Source organism: Hyposmocoma kahamanoa, unplaced genomic scaffold (assembly GCF_003589595.1).
Source record: "Hyposmocoma kahamanoa isolate Upper Pololo Valley unplaced genomic scaffold, ASM358959v1 79, whole genome shotgun sequence".
Taxonomy (NCBI): Eukaryota; Metazoa; Arthropoda; class Insecta; order Lepidoptera; family Cosmopterigidae; genus Hyposmocoma; species Hyposmocoma kahamanoa.
Window position 1 is genome coordinate 1,165,645 of NW_020653993.1, and position 22,682 is coordinate 1,188,326.

The 22,682-nt window shown below is 34.6% G+C and overlaps 1 protein-coding gene across 4 annotated transcripts; it reads left to right on the plus strand.

Annotated features, from left to right (window-relative positions):
• The first annotated feature begins 603 nt into the window (after nucleotides 1-603).
• LOC113233630 (prostamide/prostaglandin F synthase-like) lies at nucleotides 604-21,749 on the plus strand. Of its 4 annotated transcripts, none has more exons than XM_026468792.1 (7): nucleotides 604-758; nucleotides 2,159-2,254; nucleotides 9,901-10,009; nucleotides 10,829-10,957; nucleotides 13,200-13,327; nucleotides 15,125-15,193; nucleotides 17,416-21,749. In XM_026468792.1, the coding sequence occupies exons 1-7, from the start codon at nucleotides 699-701 to the stop codon at nucleotides 17,431-17,433; spliced, it is 609 nt and encodes a 202-aa protein (XP_026324577.1). In that variant the 5' UTR covers nucleotides 604-698; the 3' UTR covers nucleotides 17,434-21,749. The 4 variants fall into 4 exon arrangements, with proteins under 4 accessions (XP_026324577.1, XP_026324575.1, XP_026324576.1 ...); XM_026468790.1 differs by having other exon boundaries at nucleotides 17,420-21,749; XM_026468791.1 differs by lacking the exon at nucleotides 13,200-13,327 and adding an exon at nucleotides 13,374-13,507.
• The last annotated feature ends 933 nt before the right edge of the window (nucleotides 21,750-22,682 follow it).

Genomic DNA, 22,682 nt, shown 5'->3' on the forward strand with positions numbered 1-22,682 from the left:
CGACATAGCTGGTAGAATAAGCAAACTGAAGTGGCAGTGGGCTGGCCATATCTGTCGAAGAACCGATAACCGCTGGGGGAAGCGGGTTCTTGAGTGGAGATCACGGCTCGGAAAACGTGGTGTAGGACGCCCTGTGGCCAGATGGGGTGACGATTTGCGAAGGGCTGCTGGCAGTAGATGAATGTAACGAGCTGAGGACCGGGCGAATTTTTTTTCATCAATTTCATTGGGAGAGACCTATGTCCAGCTGTAGACTACGACAGGCTGTTGATGACTACTGAGGTACCCTCTTTCCAACAAAAAGAATCATCCAAATCGGTCCACAAATGCCACATTGCCAAATGAGTTATCGCGTAAAATACATGCAAAAAAAAACATACAGACGAATTGAGAACATCCTCCTTTTTTGATGTCGGTTAAAATACAATTTTATTGTCAGATACCAACATCGTAAGAAAACATCAAAAACATTACGTGACAATGTATGAAGAAAATCGATTAAAAGTGTTTCAAACAACGTAAGTTCAGCATCTACTGTTTTTTTCAATATCTTCCGATTTGGCCTGGCAACACTGATTGAAAAAACAACGAGTTTTTCTCCCAACAGTTGACAAATTAATGAATTTATCCTTGTATATTTTTTAGAAATCTTGTATTTTGTTTATTTCTAGGTTTTGAAACGATTTCATTACGACAAAATGGCGGCAGATTTATCCGTTATTGGGACCCACAAAGTGAAGAGAATTCCAAACGGGGAGGTAAAAGTTTTATTAGTTTTTTTTGCCGGCCGACTTTCCATTTTGTGCGGTAGGTTAATACTAATTAATGCAATTACGTACTAAGTAGTAGTTTACATTCACTAAATAGTCTTTGGTTTTCATGAAGATAATGTTTGATACACTTTCGATCATGTTAGTTCGTAAGCAAGTATAGCTGGACGGTTCTGAAAAGTATTCGAGTAACTTGACAAGTTATAAAGTTCTCGTCGAATGAAATCACTACCACAAATCCAAAATGCAAAAATTATTTTCAGAACACCTGAAATTTGTTATTCTTAAATCGCCACACCATTATGTATTATGTTTATATAGTGCGTTTTTTGTGTGCGGTTTTTGAACATAAAATGTAAACCCATTTAAGTTCATAGTATTCTTGTGCCTGATAAGTCATGTAATATCAAAGCAAACCACACTATCCTAAATTATAGTTACCAAAATAAATAATCTAAAGTCCTCCATGGTCCAGTCAACCCGTGACTATGGAGCGTGCAACTGTTCCAAAATATCGGGAAAATAAAAAGAAGTCATACCGTGGTAAGAAACCTGATATTAGTGATAATCATTTTATATTTATCTACTTTAATTAAACATTTAAAGCATACTTTGTGTACAGTAAACTATATAAATTACAAACATAAAAAAAAACAGTTTCAACATTCAAGCCATACATTTGCATGTCAATATTGACTTATCGATGATTATGGCACAACACTAAAGAAATCCGCCATTTGTGGTGGACATTTTTGGATTAGGTAAGATGTTTATTCCGTAGATAGGGCAGCTCCTTTCCTTTATTTTTTTCTATCCTCTAAGGTCTAAATGCATCATATATTTCAATATAACATGTCCTTTGGTTTCCATAGTCTAAGTCCAGGATGTATTGCATTTTTTGTCTATGGTTGTATGTCAATAATTAAGGAACTTTGGAGGCATGCCAAAAGTGAAATAAATAGTTGGACGGAGTATAACTGTACTAAGAAGAAAAATTCACATGATTTACTGCAGACTTTTAAAATTTCATATTTAAAATACAATTTTGTAAAGAATTTTATTAAACTCTGGGGCTTGCTATGTTTTAGGCATTACAGTTGTAATATTATTTATCATAATAAGGGTGGTATTATTCGGGCCAGTGCTGCCCCTCCTCATTGTGAACGGTACTCTCCTGGCTTTGATTATATAGATCCCTGGTCTGAAGCCTGCGCACAGGGCAGCATTAGGTGAGGAAGTGCAGAGTAGCCTTATCATGTACAGTCTCAGCTCTCATTTACTTTGACATATTTTTTTCCATCGATGTTTTCTTTTATTGTAAAACATGTGATAATGACCTAAACGTAACCCTAAATAGTATCCTCTTAAAAACAATTTGTATATTTCAGAGCGTGGAACTGAAGAGCTTGTGGCAGGATCAGAATGTGGCCATCGTTTTCTTCAGGCGTTGGGGCTGCATGCTGTGCAGGCTCTGGGCTAAAGAGGTTAGTACCAGGCTTTTTTAAGTTGTTGGTTCTCAGCGTTCAGTAGCAGCAGATCCTTATCAAGTAGTCCATCCAGGGAATTACTGCCACCATGCCTATTTCTGCTGCCGAGTAGTAATGTGAGCATGCATTACGGTTTTGAAGGTGCGTGTTGAAATTACAGGCGCTTGGGACTTGTCAGCTTATGTCTCAGGGTGTAGGGCGCAATACCAGTGCCTTTCAGACCTTTGCTATTTAAAGCTTTAAAGCTCTCAGTGGAACTTCAACTGCTATAGGATGATCATCAAGATCTTATCCAGTCCAATGTAATTATGGTGCCTAGTTAACATTGACGTTCCAACAAATGGACATCGCGTCTAATACAAAAACCACGAAAAAAATGTCCGAAGTTAACCTATACAAACGTAGTGACCTATAATGAAATATAAAAAACTAAAACATTTAATTTAAATTGTAACGTTATTGCAGTACTGTCTAATTTTGCTTGCAACAATTTAAGGGCCCAAAAACACCGTATTCAGCTTCTACTGGATACTTAACAAAATGCACCATATATACCTTCGACTGAAAATTACTTGAACACAAGTGTAATGGAATAATAGCCGTTCTCGTAAATATTAACTAGTTTTTATATATATATATTATTATGTCGAATTTTGTACAAATTCACTTAAAGGTATAATAAAGAGTTGGGCACATACATACATACAAATATTACTACAAATGTGAAAATAAGCGTGTACTGCTACTACTAAGCTGTTGCTTCCGTAACTGCGGAAGTTCCGCAAGCTTTTTCACATCTGTGTCCGTTTCTGATTCCGCAACATTTATAACGGAACTTTAATCGGAAGTTCAACGTTTGCGACGGATCAGGCGTTAGTGCGGATTACTTGGTGGTGGAGAATGCGTTTTTTAGTAGTTTTGTATTGTGTAATAATTGCACAATGGAACCAAAAACAAGCCCTGTTAGAAACTATTGTACTGAGTTCTTCATAGTATTTACACTTACGCATTCGTTTCAGCTTAGATTTACTTTCGACATCTGTTTCCATTTCTGTTTCCGTTATGTATGACACTTCCGTTGCATCACTATAACTAGTGTAAAGTACATACATAACACGGGAATCATGCAAAAATAATACTTAAGAGTCGAAACTGTAATGTATGAGGGTAGGATACAACTTTACTTTGACGTTGTAAAACGAGATTGCTTGCTCTTCGAATACAACGGTTCTTGAGTACGGACGTATATCTTTATTTTCCTGCATATCCCTAGTATCGGTGCCTGGCTAGGCTAAAATACCTATCAGAAACTACCTCAGCCTGAATTCAAATTTTCTCGTACTAATATGGTTCATTTTGCTTGACTCGAGCAGCAGGGACACTGGCTTTATTTCAGAATGATTTTTTTACAAACGAAATTAAAGCTACTTGAAAAATGTATATCGTATACTATACGTGTTCTGTTTAGTTCAGCTGATATAAAAAAAAATATTGGTATATGTACAGTAGGTACTGAATACAGCGGATTTCTTGTAAAATTTAGAGGTAAGTTTGTGTTTTTTTTCTATCTTGAAATTTTTTAGGAAACTTGTTTTCACATCATATAATAATCTGTCTATATCGGCAATTTTACTATATATTTTTTACAAATGGATTGATGCAACACTCACTGTTATTCTCAATTAACCAAAGCCATTACATACATACGTACATACATTCAATAGACGTGTTCCTACTTGATACCAATGAATCATCGAACTGTGTAAGGTTAACCAAGACTCAGATAAAAGTACAGGCATTTATTGTAATTATACCTAAATATGTTTGTTGTTTCTTGTTTCTGTAGATACGCATGTTATTCGTCTGATTGTTCGGAATAATTATATTCCATGTAGTGGTCATAGTCAGGGCTGGAGTATGAAGTATTACACTGTAAGTGCCATTTTTGTGTCGAAATGAAGCATGTACAACATTTAGAATGGCTTGAAATAAAACTGAGTTTTAATAACATTTCGAGCTACCCTAATTGTCGTAGAAACCGATTTTCGGCACGAATTCGCTTCCTCCGTAAAATTACAAAAAATGGCGCTTACAGTGTAATGCTTCTCAGATACGGAAATTATAAAATACCATCATGAGATTTATTACATACAAAATGCGGTATCTATTTAAAAGACAAAATACAATAATTACCACTATCCGGACACCACAAAAGTACCTGAAATATCAATTACAAAATACGTTACTGTCTGATATTTGAGATTTTTGAATCCTGAAAATCCTCCTTCAAACTTGAGTCGAATTCCACACATTTTTGATTTTACTGAGCGTGTCTAAGAGTCGTATTCTAGAACTCTACTCAATACTCAAGTCAGGATTGCAATTGAAACACAAGCACTGGAAATACGACCCTAATGGCAGGGACTTGAGTATGATTTCGAGTGCTTTAAACCATTCTCAAATCCTGACTTGAACATTGAGTAGAGTTCTAGAATACGACCCTAAAAATCCCATCCCTTTGGAATTAAATTCTCGTCAAACAATTGTTTATTGCATTACAAATTTTAGATGGAACTTAAATTGGTGGTATACATGTGACTGTTCTTGCGTCTATAGTAATTATAATTTGACAACCTACGCTTTGCCCAAATCTTGTTTCTACGAAGCTCGAGATCTCTATTCGAGAATGGCAGGGTCTCGCGCTAGTCGCGCCCTGTCGTGCTAGCCCTACTGATTGGTGATACTTACATTCGATTTATTTTTATTATTTATTCATTTATGGTGGCACTTCACTTAGCTATTTTTATATGGGTATTTGATAAATTTGGCAAACAATAACCATGTGTAGATTGTGTGTGTGACAAAGTATTTAGTTTGTCTAATCGACAAATACAGCATACACCAAACTCCCGTTACCGCTTAAAGGGCCCAAATAGGCAAATCCGAAAGTAAACCTTCCACACTATGGTCATAATCATAATTTTAACTACTTATTTGGGTCCATGTGTAGACGGTCATATTTGTCAGAGTTTGCATGTTTATCCGTAGGTACGTTAAATATATCGACACTGTCGTAGAACAAAGACGGATCTGCAAAATGTCAACTTTACAAGAGAGCATTTCAAAGTTTGGGACTCACATTTTTCAATATAACTTTTCACCTAATCCTTTAAATGAAAATTTATTTAGTAATAGCTTTTTGTCTCGTACTAAAGGTTATATTTACATTACAATTCTTTAATTTAAATTATACATGGAAAAATTTGCTTTCGTATATAATGATCCGATGTTGTACCACGTAACTTCGAACGTTTGTTATGACTTTGCGACGTTGTTCTATGGAAAGTACTACAACGTATGTATACATGTTACACTGTTCCAAGGAATTACATATGAAATTCGATGTCGTATATTGAAACTAGGTAAAATAAAAAAAATATATATTTAGAAATCTTTATTGTTTAAGTACAAGCGCTATCTAAAAGAAAAAATATAATCAACAACTATTTTTTTTTGCGGAAATTGCACAAACAAATAAATAACTAACTACTAAGATTATCTTTAAATTTGGTAACTTCTGAGATCATGAAACATAACTAAAGTTTTTAACTAAAAAGCTTAATTTGAATACTATGGCGTTAATCAGTCTCAATAGTAACAAGATAATCAGTCTGAATCACAAGTATAATGATATTTAAGTATAAGGATATTTAAGACTAACAAAAAACAATCTGTAACAAAATCGAAATCAATGAGAAAACTTTTTAAATTTGCATCAAAATATCAATAGTTACTTCGTTTGAGTAACTTTTGTATACTTAAATATACTTTTATATCTAGGAACATGATTTTAGACTTACGAGTACGTATTCAAAATAAGAAGATCTAGAAAGAAATATTTACTTAAAAATAAGAAAACAAAATAAAAATTTCCACACATCGTGCACACTAAATTTCTAGTCACTTGTTCTCTGTACCGTCTTAAATTATTATTCATTAGATATGAGTAATTTCAAGCAACACAATTATAGTACATAGTTTTATAAAAACATAAATCTACTTTTTTATCTTGGAACTTGTCGAAATACTTTTTTGTATCCTAAATAACGAAAAAAGTGATATTTATTTCAGTTATTCTAATAATAAAAAAAATTTCCAAAAATAACAATAACAAACAATACTAAACTTCTAATCGTTTTTCATCCGTAAATATTATTTACAATTATAAGCAAAAAAATAATAATAGGTACAAGTAATTACCAGATAATTTAAATTTGCCAAAATCCAAAATTCTTAGATCTTATTCTAAACAGAACAAAATTTTTGGTCAGAATAAAATTGTCAAATCATAATAAATCTGGAATGTCGTTAAACCAACATGAAAACGGAAATACAGGAAAAATAATTATATAGAAATGGAAATAGTATAAATTATTTACTTATTCATCACCACTATCATTGTTATTGGTACCATGATTATTATCAAATGGTAGAGATTTGAAATAGTTACTATATTCAGAAATAACTACTCCAGTGTGGCACATATGAATAAGATCATTATATTTGTCTTTTGATATTTTATACAAACTGTTAGAAATAGGTGTTAAATTGGGTAATGGTGAATAGTTTCTGGTACTAGATCCAACGACCAGACAATCATAAGCATGACTTTCATTACAATCATACTTGTAATATAATTTATTGGGTTCATTTTTGTGAACATGAATTTCTTTTATCTGATTCCATATAATTTTTTCATTCTTGCTGTTTTTAACCCATAATTTATTGTTCAATTTATTTTTAAAATCAAAGAAATCCTTTTGCTCCATATTTTTTACTCGATAGGGATTATCATCGGTCTTAGCCCATCTTACGAGAGTTCGCCACTCATCTGGAGTATAAACGATCCGAGACTTGGACACACGCTCTACGAGGGAATGTGCACTGGCCTCCTCATTTTGCGTGTGTCCCTTCTCTAAAAACCTATGTGTTATTGATAAATTATATTTTTTTTGCAGCATACATGTAAAAATAATAAAATGAATTGCTGCGTCCTTGTCGTTATTTTTTAATTTAGGAGCTATGTTTTTGTCGCGAATATGTTTTTCATACAATGCAATCTCGTTTTCAGCAGAGTTATTTTTATTCCTATAAATGTGTCAGGTGTCACATGCGTCTTTTTTAGGCACATGAAATCCTAAATCAAAGTGTTTGGAAACAATATCCCTCTATTGCCGCTCAGTAGAAGCCCTCTTAACATATTTTGATGGGTCAAACCATTCTTTGTATAGCAAAAACATACATCCAATGCTTAGATTACCGTCTAAATAAAGCTTGTTCGATCTCTTCCTAATGTAATGAGACTTGATTGGGGCAAATGAATTGACGTGATCATGATGATGCCTCTGGTATGATGGTAATGCCTCTTTCCAGTGGTCATGTACTGCACAAAATGTGTCGTGGCAGTTCCTGTGATTGTTAGTCGGTGAAGGCATCGGTGTGGGAATTTTTAAGGGTGATTTAGGTGTACTCAGAACATTGTCTTCAAATTCCTCGATAACTACAGGTGGGGAATCCTCATGCTGGTGTTGGCATCTTCTATACCAAATGGTGTCACGTCCTCAACTAAATTTTGACTTTCTTCGTTATCTGTATAAACTTTCTACGCTATTTCGCTTAGTTGACTGGCTATGATTTCCGCCCCTGGTGGTGATGCGGGTTTGTCATCGTCAGGACCTGCAAAGCCCCAAAATATTTAAAGGTACATGTAACCAAAATAAAAATAAAAATATGAAAAAATCAGGTAAGTTTTATAGGTTTTATTAGCATTTCAACTTGCCGAATAAAAGCGTATGTGACATTATACCGAAGAACAAAGTCGGTTCTCAATATGCTACTTGAAAAATGTAACAAAACTTCGGAGTACAACGTCGTATGTGCACAATCCACTTGTATAATCGAAATAAATTTGGAAGAAAAACGAAACTTTAAAATATACGACAGCAAAAAAATCGTATTTTTAAAAATTGGTACATAAAGTACGTGAATAAATTACACCAAGAAAACAACATTACAATAATATTTTAACAAATAAATTCACTATTTTTTATTTTTGTAGAACAAAGTCGGTTCTTAACATGCGACACAGGATTTGAATATTTCGTAATAACAAATATAAAATTACTTACCGGTACAATGTATATTTTCGTGTGAAATATTTAATACATAAATTTTATAAATATAAAATTACTTACCGGTATAATGTGTATTTTCGTGAGAAATATTTAAAATACTGGAGCCCTCCGCAAAGTGCTCGCTTATTTCTTCGTTATTTAAAAGTAAATTTATTATTTTTTGTGACCGAGACATTTTTTATATCGCTTTTGCTTTAGAAGATTAAAAAAAAATAACATTGATAAAGCAACAATACGGTATTAGAACGTGACAAGTTTTGTTGGGCTTATACGACCGCTTGCCATGGAACATCGCCGCTACTGACGATACATCTGCTTCGCTCGGCGAACGCGGTGCGTTGGCTTCCGAGCGACAGTGCGGTTATTGACCTTCGAATGGTTTTCTTCGGAACGATTTTCAAAAGCGACTTTGTTCGATTGAATATCTCTGGAATTAACTGGAATATTTTACTTTTTCTTTCTGGTGTCGATAGATTATTGATCATAGGAGCCGATTTTGCAATAATAACGATTTCGTTGTATTATCACATCCGTCTCTGTTCTACGACAGTGTCGCTATATCCAAGTACATCAAACATCCAATAGCGAATTACAAGTAGCCATGTGAAGTGCCGCCATTAAATCAAAATCAAATGGTCAAAATAACCGATGTGTTCCTCGAAATTTCTATCTGGAAACTCAATCTTATGTTCGGAGCGAAAAGTCACACATATCCTGTACATTTGCGAAACCCATTATCTGCGTTCTAAGTTCGAAAGTTTAGACTTGTTTTTTCCAGCTAGAAGTTTCTGAGGCAGTACCGTTCAACAAAGTTGTAAGGTAATCACAAGCATTTCGCACCCTAAGTGTAATAAGGCCATATCTGCAAAATTACAACTTTTCAGGAGAGAGGTTTAAAGGTTCTATGAACGAAATAACCTAGTCGATTACTTTTTTGTACTTAAATAGGAGACTAAATAATTAGTTTATTAATAGGAATAGCAGCACAGCTCCTTCTGAAAGAGTTCGTCCAGGGAAGTACTGCCACCTTACCTATTTCTGCCGGCAAGCAGTAATGCGAGCATTACTGCGCTCCGACGTGAGACTTGTCAACTTACGTCTCAGGGTGACGACGAATGGCGGTGCCCCATTCCCCAAGGAGATATTTCTTTGCGATTTGAAGCTCTGAGTGACACTGCAATTGTTGTAGATAGGCGTGTCGCTTACCACCAGGCGCACGACTTGTTCATCCCGTCACTTGATATTATAAAAAAAAGTTATTAAACACGTAGGCATAATTTGGTTCATGTAGTTCCTGTTATTTTTTGCAAGTGGACATTCATGTATTATCAAATATCAATCACATGTGACTTTATTATACCAAGAGTATGGTTTGTTGATTCGTCTATTGATAAAACCTTAAGTAATTTGTATATGAACTTGACTGTGTAAAGTTATTATAATTTTCAGTTAGGGGAAATAGCGCCTATTCTCCACAAGAACAATGTTAAACTGATTGGCGTTGGTGTGGAAGAAGCCGGTTCAAAGGAGTTCGTCGAAGGGAAATTCTTCGATGGAGGTCAGATCTCGTTTTTGTTAAACTTTAATTAACTTCGATACCTCCAATGAACATCACGCCAACTTAATTTTTGGACCTGTTCTGTTTTTATTTTGTTTTCTGTTTCCTTACTTTTTTTTCACAAAATTCAGGGAGCATAATATTAGTAAATGAATATGGCTGTTAACAAAAATAAAAGAAGTTGATCAAAAAATATAGTTGGCGTAGGTAGTGTTCATTGTTCCCGTCCACCATTGTTTGGTAACAATGATGGTTCATCAACCATATCAATACTTAGATCAATGCAATGATCATATGCAGTTATCAATCTGTAACTCAGCCCTTTTGGGGTAAGTGTCTACCAGTGGCAAGGCGTGAAAATTGTAGTTAGAAAAGCCAGAGCAAAACAAAAAGCACTTCCCTTAAGAAAAAGTGGCGCTTTGCCGACGCTTAAACGGAACTTATTAGCACACAAGGTACTAGTATACTTCATTTCGCTGGTTAACTTATTCTACACATAAAATGTAGCACAAAATGTAGTATTTGATAATACGTGGAACATTTTAGGCAAGCCGGTGACAATCGAGTTATATGAACGCCTCGCCACTGGTGTCAACTTTATATTCATCCATAAGCATATCCGAAGAGTGTTTGATAGTATTGTACCTGCGTTTTTATATACCTTTTCTTGTTACTGCCTTTCCTTGCCTGCCAACTATCCAATAAATTTTTGTGGACCGAAGTATCCTATTTTATTGCCGTGATCCTGGTCACGGCACATTAGTGGTTTACAACCTTTTTAAAGTGAAGTCCGTTCATTTGAAAACATTGTTCTTTCAGATTTGTACTACGTGGAGGACATGAATACATATCAGAACCTCGGTTTTAAGCGATTCAACGTCATTTCAATCATCACCTCGCTCTTCTGGAAGCAGTCCAGGGAAGCCATCTTCAAGGGGCGCAGCATGGGTTCGTTTTTTGCTTAAAACTTAAATCAGTAGGAAGCCGTTTTAATTTGATGTCTAAGAATAAGAGCGCCTTAAGCGCTGAGAAGTGCTGCAGTGGCGCCACTGTGGCATTGCAATGCTGTTTAACTGCGTCCGTGGCCGAACGTGGTCTCTGTTAAGGATCAATAGTCTCTATGGGACCAACTGAGGTAAGACTACTCGAAAAGTCAGAATTCGCAAAAAACTTTTTACCATACATTTTGTAGGGATATATTATTATTTAGTAATCAGTTATTCTAGGTAGTTAAGGAAACTAACAAATTGACAACATATTGTGTATTAGTTAAATGAAATTCATAAAAAAATACAACAGTGTTAAAGAATTGAAAGACGCACTTGCAGCAATTTTCAATGGAATCCATACGCGTAAAATTTCAGCCGCCACTTGCTGTTTGCGGAAGAGAGCGAATCGGTGCATCCGCCAAGGCGGCTATCAATTCGAGCTTTTACTATCATACATTTTTTATGTTATTTTGCTTTTTGTTATTATTTTTATTTTGAAATACATAATACGTTGTCAATTTGTTAGTGTCCTTATTGTAAGTTTCCTTAACCAAGAATAACTAATCACTAAATATGTCCCTACAAAATGTATGGTACAAATTTTTTTGCGATTTCTGACATTTCGAGTACTCTTACCTCAGTTGGCCCCATAGACTATTGATCCTTAACAGAGACCGGATCGAAAGGCATAAAAAAAAGTTTCGTACAATTGCCTTTTATCTTGCTAACTGTACCATTTTTCCAAATCTGTGAATGTCAATCAAAATATCTTCAAAATTCATGGATAGTCTTCTAGAACCGTTTTCCTGTAACTACAACGATTAAGGTGGCTGGCCTTGCTGCGCCGTCTCAAATTTACACCCTGTATGTCTTTTCCAATCCATTTTAGTCGAAAAGTAAACAAAACGGTTTGATTAAAATTCTAAAGCAATCATTCAATAAATCGAATAAGTGTCACTTTCACGTATATTTCGAAGATTTCGACTTGATATGTCATCAATTTTTGCGACAATATTCATTTGAATAATATCGTAAAATCGTATTTGAAAAGTTTTAGTCAAAAAGCGAGGTTATGTTTTAATTATGGATGTACGAATAGTCTATGGTTGCATAATGCTATACGGAAAAAACATTCGGTTCATTCAATTAAAGTTTTTGTAATCGATTAGTAAATCGAAAAACGAACGAGTATATAAGTGTAAGGATTTCAAGGAGGATTTAAAATTAAGATTTCGGAAATTTTAAATATGCTTTTATAGGTTATGTAAGGAAAACCGTTAATATGACTGAATTAAACAAATCGTCTTAATTTATTAATTAATCCATTTGTAGTTGGCAGTAAATTGGCCATCACTACGTCCGTACGTAGTTTATTGCCTTACTGCCACACTGGCAGTAAGGGCACTGGTTCGTAACAATTCGTACATTACAAAAATTCCCGCGCCCGGAACGCTTCCGCGGTCCGCCTCTTTGTATGGCCAGAGCATTATTGAGGACAACATATCGAAAAAATTCTGAAACGTGGGTCTCCAATCTTTCCCTATAGGTATATACATACATATATTAGTTCCACTATGAGTCGAACCTGGGACCGCAATGCTTCACTGTATTTTACATAAAACAACGTCACTATATTGTAAGTTCTCGTCATCTAGGTATGCAATACCCCTACATGTAGCTAGAGTCTATTCGCGTTAAAAATGCTATTCATAGACCACGATTTATGCAAGTGTGGTGATATGGGACACCGAGCCTCATCTTATCCTTTTGTTCACGGTTTGACCGTTCTTGAAGGAAGACCTCCAGCAATTTTCGCACAGTCTTCAAATGTCCCTTTACTTACCCATGTTTCTTTAAGATCCTATCCTTTATTATAATTTATGAAATTAATTTTTATTGTTTATGTGTTTATCCTTAATAAGTTCATATTTACTTTAAATCATGTTATTCCCATATATTAATTCCCTCCAATCTTAGTTCTCCTGATTATTTTTCCTTTTAGGTTTTCCTCACGTCCGTTTTCTAACCTTTTACTTTGATGTTGAAATGCAGTAAATTTCAAATTCACAAATTGTGATCTCGAGACGGAGCACCTAAATATTATTAAAACATTTATTTTTGTGTTACCATATTCTTAACGCGAATGGATTACATTAAGTAGTGTTTTATAGCAAACAAATAACATTAAATACGTACTACAGGTTTGCAAAGTGACCTAGTCGGCGACGGCTTACAAAATGGCGGCGCAGTGTTCATACAAAATGGCGTCGAGAACATTTTCATTCAAGCTGGACCGGGCGATAGAATGCCCAATATGGACATTCTAGAGGTTTCTATTTTTTATTTTTGTATTACCTAGATTTTTTTAATGCTAGGTCTAGGTGGAGACCTGAAAGGTGATTGGGTGCAGACGGGCGGGGCGTTGCTTATTGGAAAAGACGGGAAGTTGCTGCATCATTTTGTCCAGACTGGACCGGGTGATCATTTGTCCAATTTGGACATTTTGAAGGTTAGTAATTACAACTTTATATAGTAATTTACAAAAGAATATTTAGAGGGTGGAGATGGGAGAGACTGTACTTTTGATATGCGATTTTGATATACCACCATCTCACCACTCAAGCATATCCTACAAATGGAAGATTGTTAGGTCATAATCTAGTTATGGTTTCTGTCAATCGTGTTGTATTTAATTACGAACCATTTTGGGGTAGGCTACAGACAAAATTTAGGGAAATTAAGCCGCTGAATTAAGCGCGAACAATTGCGCTTGGTCGTGTCAAGTTGAAGTAAGTGCAAGCGGAATTATCGGGTGATTTTTATGCATTTATCATCGAACTTAAAACCAGAAACAGAGACGAAATCTCGTTTAATTTGTTTGAAAACTTTTCTGCCAAATCATTCCGGTGATAACTGCGCTCTGATTAGCCAATTCGAATTCGAAACAATTGACGGGTGTCGTCAAATGTTTCACTTCAAATGGACTAGTTTAACTTGAACTTTGCTACAATGGACGAAAATTGAAAAATTACATATTTAATGTTTAATTATCGATGGAATGAGATTTTGTTGGTTTTGTAATTAGATGTTTTTCCCACACCACCGAATGGAACAGCCCTCCATTGTTAGAGATATTATCTTTATTACAATAAATACAGAATATTTTTGGAATATACGGAGACGGACAGGTCAGTTGTTGGCGTTGTACTATTTCAGCTTTCTAATTTGTGATTTCAGCGCAAACGAAAGTTGATATTTAAAAGTGATTATAAGGCCCATTCATATATAAGGCCCATTTGCCTGATGAGTAGGAACGGATGGCCCTTATTTCGTTTCTATTTTTGCTCATCTCGATGGCATTTATAAATCAAATAAAATTAGCCTTGCGCAAAGGTTTTACTGGCTATATTAATGTCTAAAATTGTGTAACAACTTTAAACTAGACTCTTGTAGAAGCGCTACAGTGGCGCGGCAGCCGTGCATCTGTAGCGCTTTAATAATTTTTAGTTCACTAATTGTGACTACAACTGCGCTTCCAAATGTTGTATGAAAATTATTACAGTACGCTATGATGGCCGTTTTGACAGATTACAATAGTAAGGTCAAATCTCAATTCATTATCGAAAAAAAATATAATCAAATGCAAGTCACGTTTTAGATTTATAACTAGTATTGGAAGGGGTAGCTGATTAAAAAGTTTTAATAAAACGAAAATAAAAATGTTTGCTTAATATGTCGCTAATTCGAAACTGCTTTGTTTTACATTGTAGTGCTGGCCAGCGATCCCAGAAGTGACTACCGTATTAGATTTGATTTTTCAAATTTCGAATTTCGAACAACGAATGCCGAGTTGTGTCGTAAAATTATAAATTCCATAAATTTTGCTGCACGTCACTATTGACAACAATGAACAGCAATAAGCTCATTCAACGTAGTTATGAATACCAAACTTGATGAGCGGGCAAACGTCAAAACGGCCATCATAGTGTGGCGGTACTATAATGGAGTAGCAGCAGCGCTACAGTGGTGCCACTGCAGCACTTCTATAAGCGTCTTATTTTAAGGCGTCATACGAAATTAAGGAAAATACGATAATTTACGTGTGGCATTTTGTATAATTTTGCAGAATTTCGGTTTAGAACACGAGTATAAACCCGAGATGGCGAATCAGAAACGTGACAACCAGGAATGCACTGTACGTATATAATGTTAAATAATAAACTTGCTTGAATCCGTAGATACTTAGATATATACAGTCACTTATTAACAGAGATCTTAAGAGTCTATACAACTTCAAATGGCTTTGGTTGATTCAGCATGTTGAGGATATACACCGATCTATACGGTGTGAAAACACGATTCCTAGAAATTTTCACGATAGAAAAAAAAACACAAACTTACCTCGAAATTTTACAAGAAAACCGCTATATTCAATAAGTACTTTACGTATACCAACGATTTATTTTAATATAAACTCATTGACCTACAAATAAATGGACGACGGGTCTAATACAAAAACCACGAAAAAAATGTCCCAAGTCAACCTATTTAAACGTAGTGACATGTAAAGGAATATGAAAAAGCTAAAACGTTGAATTTAAATTGTAATGTCATCGCAGTGCTGTCTAATTTCGCTTGCTTCGCTGTCAGTCGAACAAACGAAGACTAAAGCGTGAATGACGCTCTATATACGATTTTAACGCCCTATAAGTTCGGACACTTTTTAGCGCGGACCCGACGTCCATATAATTGTAAGTCAATGTATAAACTGAACTAAATAGAACACGTATAGTATATGATATTCATTTCTCAAAAGGCTTTAGTATCGTTTGTAAAAAAATACATTCTGAAATAAAGCCAGTGTCCCTACCGCTCGACTCGCGCCATAGAACTCATCCAGCACGGGAAAAAATTGAATTCAAGCTGAGGTGGTATAGACTCTTAATAGGTAGAGTATATTTATTTAAACTTTAAGAAGAAAAAAAAAAAGAAATGGAAAAAAATGTTATATTTTTACTTACAATTACATAACTTTTTTCTAAATGTCGACTGTGGTCTGGCAACCGGTATTATCTCAATTTTGACAACTTTACAGGATGAAGAAAAACTTATTTATATAGCATCTGGTTTATAAAATATTAAAATACATCCACCCCTCCTACGTAAAGTATCGTATGTCGAAATTGCCAAGTTTACAGGGCAGCGTTTTAAACTTCTGAATTCACTGAAATAACCATGATACGTGACTTTAGCATTTCTCAGTTTTATTCGGCAAAGCTTGTTACTCACATAGAGTATTATAAAATTCTAGATATCGGTTAGATGATCTATTAGATGATCACTCTATGTGAGTAACGAGTGAATTTAGAACTCTCAAATACTCCCCTGTAAACTTGGCAATTTCGACATACGATCCTTTACGTAGGAGGGGTCGACATATTGTACATACTGTTAAGTTGTCAAAATTGAGATAGTACCGATTGCCAGTTCACAGTCGATATACTACCGTGTAAAGTAAGTCTGCCTTCCTCATGAGAACTAACGTAATCGTCATTTATAACGGTATTGTGTTATTACCACGTTTGGGATCAGGACGAGACGTACAACCTCTCGGTTTTTTAATATCTTATTTAGTTTGTTTTATTTTTTAAGTGACTATAAAACGTTAGGCAGCAATATCTAGAAAGTTACCGAAATGCAGAAGCGTTACTTATAACAATGAGGACAGAATTACAATTTACACATCAAAACATATGAAACAAAATGCAAGAAAATAATTCCGGGATTTGACGGAGGTATCCAGTCAATGTGTATAATCTGAAGTTTAGTTAACGGTATTCTGCCCATTTCGATTTTTTGTTAGGTTTGAACCTTTGGTTACTTAAAGCAAAAAAAATAAAATAAATCTATGTAGGTAATGAGAAAGAGACGAACGCTTACAGCGACCACATTTTCTGGTTTATATTGACCTCGGGTTTGTACTATATGTAACCTAGAACTATCCGGCAAAAATATCGAACCCGAGACTGCCATTTTACGTTGACTTAATATCGATACCTCACGCGAAAGTTGTTTTAAGTCAAAATATCATATTTGGCTTTTCAACTTAAATAATATATATTTTTTTATTCTGTACATAAAAAAAAGATAAATTTAAATTATAAAGCAAAAATGGTATTTTAATTTATAACAACTTACGTGTGAGGTATCGATATATTAAAAGCCTTCTTTAGTGTGGTTTACTTATTTGCTAGTTTAGTGTAATTTAGTCAAGTAATTAACACGACTAATTCATTGCACTGTTCAAAGTGTACAAAGCTTCGTTTAGTAAGTTGTTAGTTTAGTGTAACTTAGCTATGTAGTTAAGTAGTTTGAACATGACTAATTATGGGTTGTACAAACTCTCCCATTGGCCAGGCAGAAGCCAAAAACTAGCCACTGGGCGGTCGCGCTGCGGTCCTGCCCACTGGCTCCCATCCACGTCATCTGGGCAGAAAGAAAATGTAAGCAAACTAAAGTATAGATACATTACTGGACTTTTAGGACATTTGTTTGTAAAACCTATTACATAGGTTGTTTAAAGACTGAATTGTGGTTAGAAAGCTGTAAGCTATATTTTTCTGTGGGCTATAGTTTTGCCATTGTTAATAACCAATTATTTGATCTTATAATCTGGACTTAATCGTGTATAAAACATGTTTTATTTACCTTGATGTTTCCGAGACTATGGACGTTGCAACATGTCCCAAAGGTCTCGGGGTAAAGTCCCTTCAAGACCATGAACTTTACTTGTCTCACATATTTTACTGTACTCATGTAGTCTCGGTGGGACTGTCCCTTCGAAACCATGGACGTTTCAACACGTCCGAAGCGTCGAAGTAAATAAAATATATTTTATACTCAATTAAGTCCCGATTTTAAAATTAAATAGTGTGTGAAAATCGTGACAGTTTAAATCAATGTATTAACAATCAAGTTTTCTATTCGAGATGTTAGAAAGGGAGACGTTATGTCATTGATATGTATGTTCGAGTTATCTTTAATCCATTTTGTGAACCCTTAAACAAATGCGAGCCTCAATTTATCTATAAAATAATGCATTGGTTCCCTGGTAATCGAGTGTCGTGGATACAATTACCATTGCATTTTTTTTAAGGAAACTTTTTGTTTTGGTGGTCACTATTTTATCATTATACGTTTAGAACTTGAGAATGTAGCAGCTAGCCAAGGCCCTCGATTCGAAAATTACGTTTTGTTACCTGAAATGTTTTAGTTTTTGTAACAAAAAATTCTAAATGTAAACTATATGTATACTATACGCCTAAATCCTAAAAAAATACGTACGCTCAAGAAAAGTAAAGTTGTAACAACTAATTGGTTGATTTGATTTTGTTTGAATTAAAATGGTTGAATTAAAAAAAAACTCATTACGAAAATTACATTAAAAGTTATATCAAAATTTACGAAAAAATTAAGAAATATTACTATCTGGCAACACTGGTAGCAACCTAAAGATCAGACTCTGTACTCTCGTTCTTCATCCGATATCCTTCTGAAACAATTCGACTCATCCGAAGAACAGAGTCCAATGTCCGATTATATATATGTATAGCGAAAAGAGAATAACTTCGTTTCGAGAATAATTTACTTATTTAAACTAAGGCCCACGTAAAGGTGTTTAGAGAGTTAATCGATTACTTAAAAAAATAAGGTGATAAATGGTATTGTAACGAAAAGTTTCAGAAAATTAATTAAAAATTGACCTTTTGAAAGTAGGGCCGGATTAAGCCAAGTAAAGGCCCTTAGACAATGCAATCCATAGGGCTGTCTAAAACAAATAAAAATAGCAAAACGTAAACATTAAATCAAAATCTCTTTATTTGGTATACAATGAAGTATTAAAGAATGTACAAATTGATAATAAAACAAAAGTATCGAATGGGTCTACACTTCAGTAATACAGGACATAATGGAGTACATATAACCCCCAAGTTATTGATTTTAAAAAACAATTTCCAGTGTTTTTCAGTGACCTATGTCCACAATTACAAAAGGTTTGCTATTTTAAATTATATATGTCGACTTCTGGATATGCCCACTTCTGGTATGTCCACTGTTCCAGTGATGTATCGAACAATGCGATTGAAATTGAAAAATGTGAGGTCTGTGCATGAAGTTTGAACTGCACTTAACATCAAGATCTTACTCGTTTTTCAATTTCATTTGCAAATAAAAATTTTGAAATACAGCTAGCAGGGATTTTGTAATTTTTTTTCATTTTTAACATTATTTTATACTTATTTTTACTTCATATGGTGAAGGAGGTTTTGTAATAAGATGTAGTGAGTCGTTTTGATTTTCTTATCGAAATAAGAGACATACAAAAACAAAAAAACGCTGACTATTTTTTTTTCCTATGCGTAAGTTTCAGTAATGGAACACATACGTGAAATAAAACAAAAAATCACCCATTTTTTTTGATGTTATATTCCCCAATAATTTCTAACGCGTCATTATCTCAAAATAGTAAATAAAATTGAACGATCGGCGCCGAGTTGTCTAGATGCGGGACGACACATCTGCGCTAATGCATCGTTAGCGTTAGTAAAAAAAATGTACTAAAATTTTTTTCTCTGAAGTTTATTTTGCAATTGGCCGCTGATGGCCTTGAATGCGCCACCGGAAAAAAGGCGATCTGAAGGTTCATAACCCCTAAAATAAACTTAAAACTAATTAGCGGGCCTGAGGGCGCCCAAGTGGGCACAGACCTCAGCTCAGGGCGTTACTGAAAACTTGAGCCAGTAGGACGTGCTATAGGAGAGAATCTACCAGTGTACGTGCTGAGATTAGGGGCTCTACGACCTCGCCGGCGAGGACGGTTGGTGCGTGAGGAGATGGACTGGTTAGCGATCTGCTTGGCCTGATAGTGATAGGGTCGTCAGGGTCGTTGAGGACTTCCCTTGGCCGACGGGTCCTACGTACGCGGTGGGGGTGAGTTTAGTACTTTGTTGTTGTCTATCAAATACATAAACTCGCGTGCTGACTCCACCCACTGCCCGTTGTTGTTGCTATAGCAACAAGTGTCAATATTGTTCACAATTTTTCGGATGACTTTGAGACGTCATAACTTATTTACTTGTTAAGTATTTGAAAAAAGAAAAACCGAACATGTATTTTTTATGTCCATTATAGAGTACGCTCCTTGAATAACGGTCACCAGTAACGGTTTATCACCTTGTATAACGGTCAATCTTTTATCCTTGTGACCAGTTGTAAGCCCTATGCGAGATATCCAAGAGATCCAGCGGTTTATGTCGCTCTCGCGCATGTCGCGCCCAGTCGTGCTAACCCTACTGTTGGATAGTATAAAGGTAGACAGTTGGTACATGCTCGCCTAAGAATGCTGTTGTTATTCTGCCCTCAAAAATATTCAGTGCGTATGGCTCGCAAGAACGATACTGGTATACATTCGCCTAAAAACCGCTATGTTAGATTTGACCTCAAAAATATTCAGTTTATAATATATTTTCACTACATCTTTTTGCAACACAGTTTTTATTATTTTTAATATTTGCGTTTGATATTTTATACACTGACGAGCAAAGAAAACGGGTCACTACCATCTTTTTATTTAATAAAACTTTTGTAAATTAGGCATTTACTGATCTCGATTTCGTTGCGTGTGTACGCCTAAAAATACTATTATACTAATATATAACAATAATTTTATTTTTAATTCCAAGCTTCGGAGCTATTAATGTTTTACGGAAGTTGACGATTGTTAACCAATTTCAATATAAAGACTTTGGAAACTAAAGGACTTGTCACATTGCCTGGCATTGTCTCAACTACTACGTGTACGTCGTCGTAAGCTTAAAGAGATAGTACATTGGTCTGTGCCAAACATGGGAATTTAAAATACGTAACGTCATCTTAAATGCCAACTGTGTCCATTTCGCCATTAATAGAGTACAGATACGGTTATCAAAGGGACTTCCCTTACTTTTGACATTTCATGTACTTACATCAAATGTCAAAACTACTGTTTCGTCAAGTGTGAATTACTCGCAGGCTTGCGATATTGGCTAAGACTCTGCTGTTAGGTTGAGTGTTAGCTACAAGGTGTTCTGTGAATTAGTGCGTTTTTTGGCTAATTTCTTTATTTCATATTTACATATACATTTCCTGTTGACTTATTTTTTAGTGTGTCTATTTAAGTAGTTTATGAGTGTTGTTAATTGTATTGGTAATTCAACAGCTCTGCAACTTTAAAACCTAATAAGAAAGGATTTATTATATCACATTGTGCTCTCACAATACTCATTGAATAGCAGAGTCTACAGAAGTCCTTAAAATTACTAAGCGGAAATCTCGATACTGGCGAAATCTAAAGGCCCATTAAGCAAAAAAAAGAAGAAGAATTACTTGCATGAATTGTTATAAAATGGACCAAAATATTGACAGTGAGAACAATTAGGTATTAATAAAAATGCGTCGCTGCAGCATTCAGGGATTGATGGCATTAGAAAAAGCAAAAATCAACCGAATGTTACATTGCACCGCCATGGAATAATACATTTTTCTTTAAATAATCACACAAAAGCCGAAATATCTCATGTTTATCTCATAGACTTATTTAAGTAGTTTATTCAAAAATTTGCCAAATTTTGCTTTGATTACTTTTGTATATTTTGATGATTGTTGTTAACGATTATTTTGAGACAGCGTTGTTCTTGTAGGCATACATATTATTAATTTTCTGTTATTAAAACAATTCACTAGGAGGATTTTATTATTTTAACATTATTATTTTTATTATTTTAAGTTTACCTACAAATGAAAAAAGAAAGAAAGCATAGTTGGAATTCATAGTACTGCCGAATGTAAACATTGGATCAAAGACCATCTTCATTTGTTTGTTTCATTATGCAGAGTCAAATTTTAAAAGAACTTTGTATGTAACTGTATGTAACTAGAATTAACTAGATTACAAGATAATTAACTTCCAATAATATCAATCTTGAGGTTGGAAATCGTCGGGGATAGTGCAAAGGCGCGTGTCTACACTAAACCATAGTTTACAAGAGGGGGATTTAACGTTATTACTTTCGTTATTTAAATAGCTTTTAGCTACGAATATAATTTTTGCACAGTAACCATTAATTAATGTTGCCTACCGACTGATAGCAATAGAATCTCTTAAATCACATTAATTTGGTTGCCACGATATTTACGCAGATTTGATATACGCAGATTGGCCACTAAATTATCAAAATAGTAACTCATAATCCAGTGCTAGTTACTCGTAATTGCACTATCCCCGACTCCAGATTTGTATTACAAAAATGTCTCTTCTCAAATTACATTTTTTCGTGTAAATTCACTTTGCGTAATACTTGAGCATTTTATAAATGAAAAATAATAAATTCAAAATCGTCGCCTTTTTTCCCAAACTCGTATCTTAAAGCACAAAGTTACTGAAATGCAAAAAATGGATTGTATATACAAATTTTGCAGGCTGATTCACGTCACAATTCACACACTGGCTTTTGTCTATTCTTAAAGTAATGCATCCAAATCAACACCCTTGATAAGAAATTTAAGATTCCCTTTATAAGATACGAGTTTGAGAAAGTAAGGCATCGAAATCTCATATGACATTCCCCATTGACTTACAAATAAAT

What these genes read in the sequence shown, in the direction of transcription:
- LOC113233630 (XM_026468789.1), top strand. Translation starts at nt 699, where the DNA reads ATGGCGGCAGATTTATCCGTTATTGGGACCCACAAAGTGAAGAGAATT. An exon ending in CCAATTTGGACATTTTGAAG is followed by an intron (nt 13,508 to 15,124) that starts GTTAGTAATTAC and finishes ATAATTTTGCAG; the next exon opens with AATTTCGGTTTAGAACACGA. An exon ending in GTGACAACCAGGAATGCACT is followed by an intron (nt 15,194 to 17,419) that starts GTACGTATATAA and finishes TTGGCCAGGCAG; the next exon opens with AAGCCAAAAACTAGCCACTG.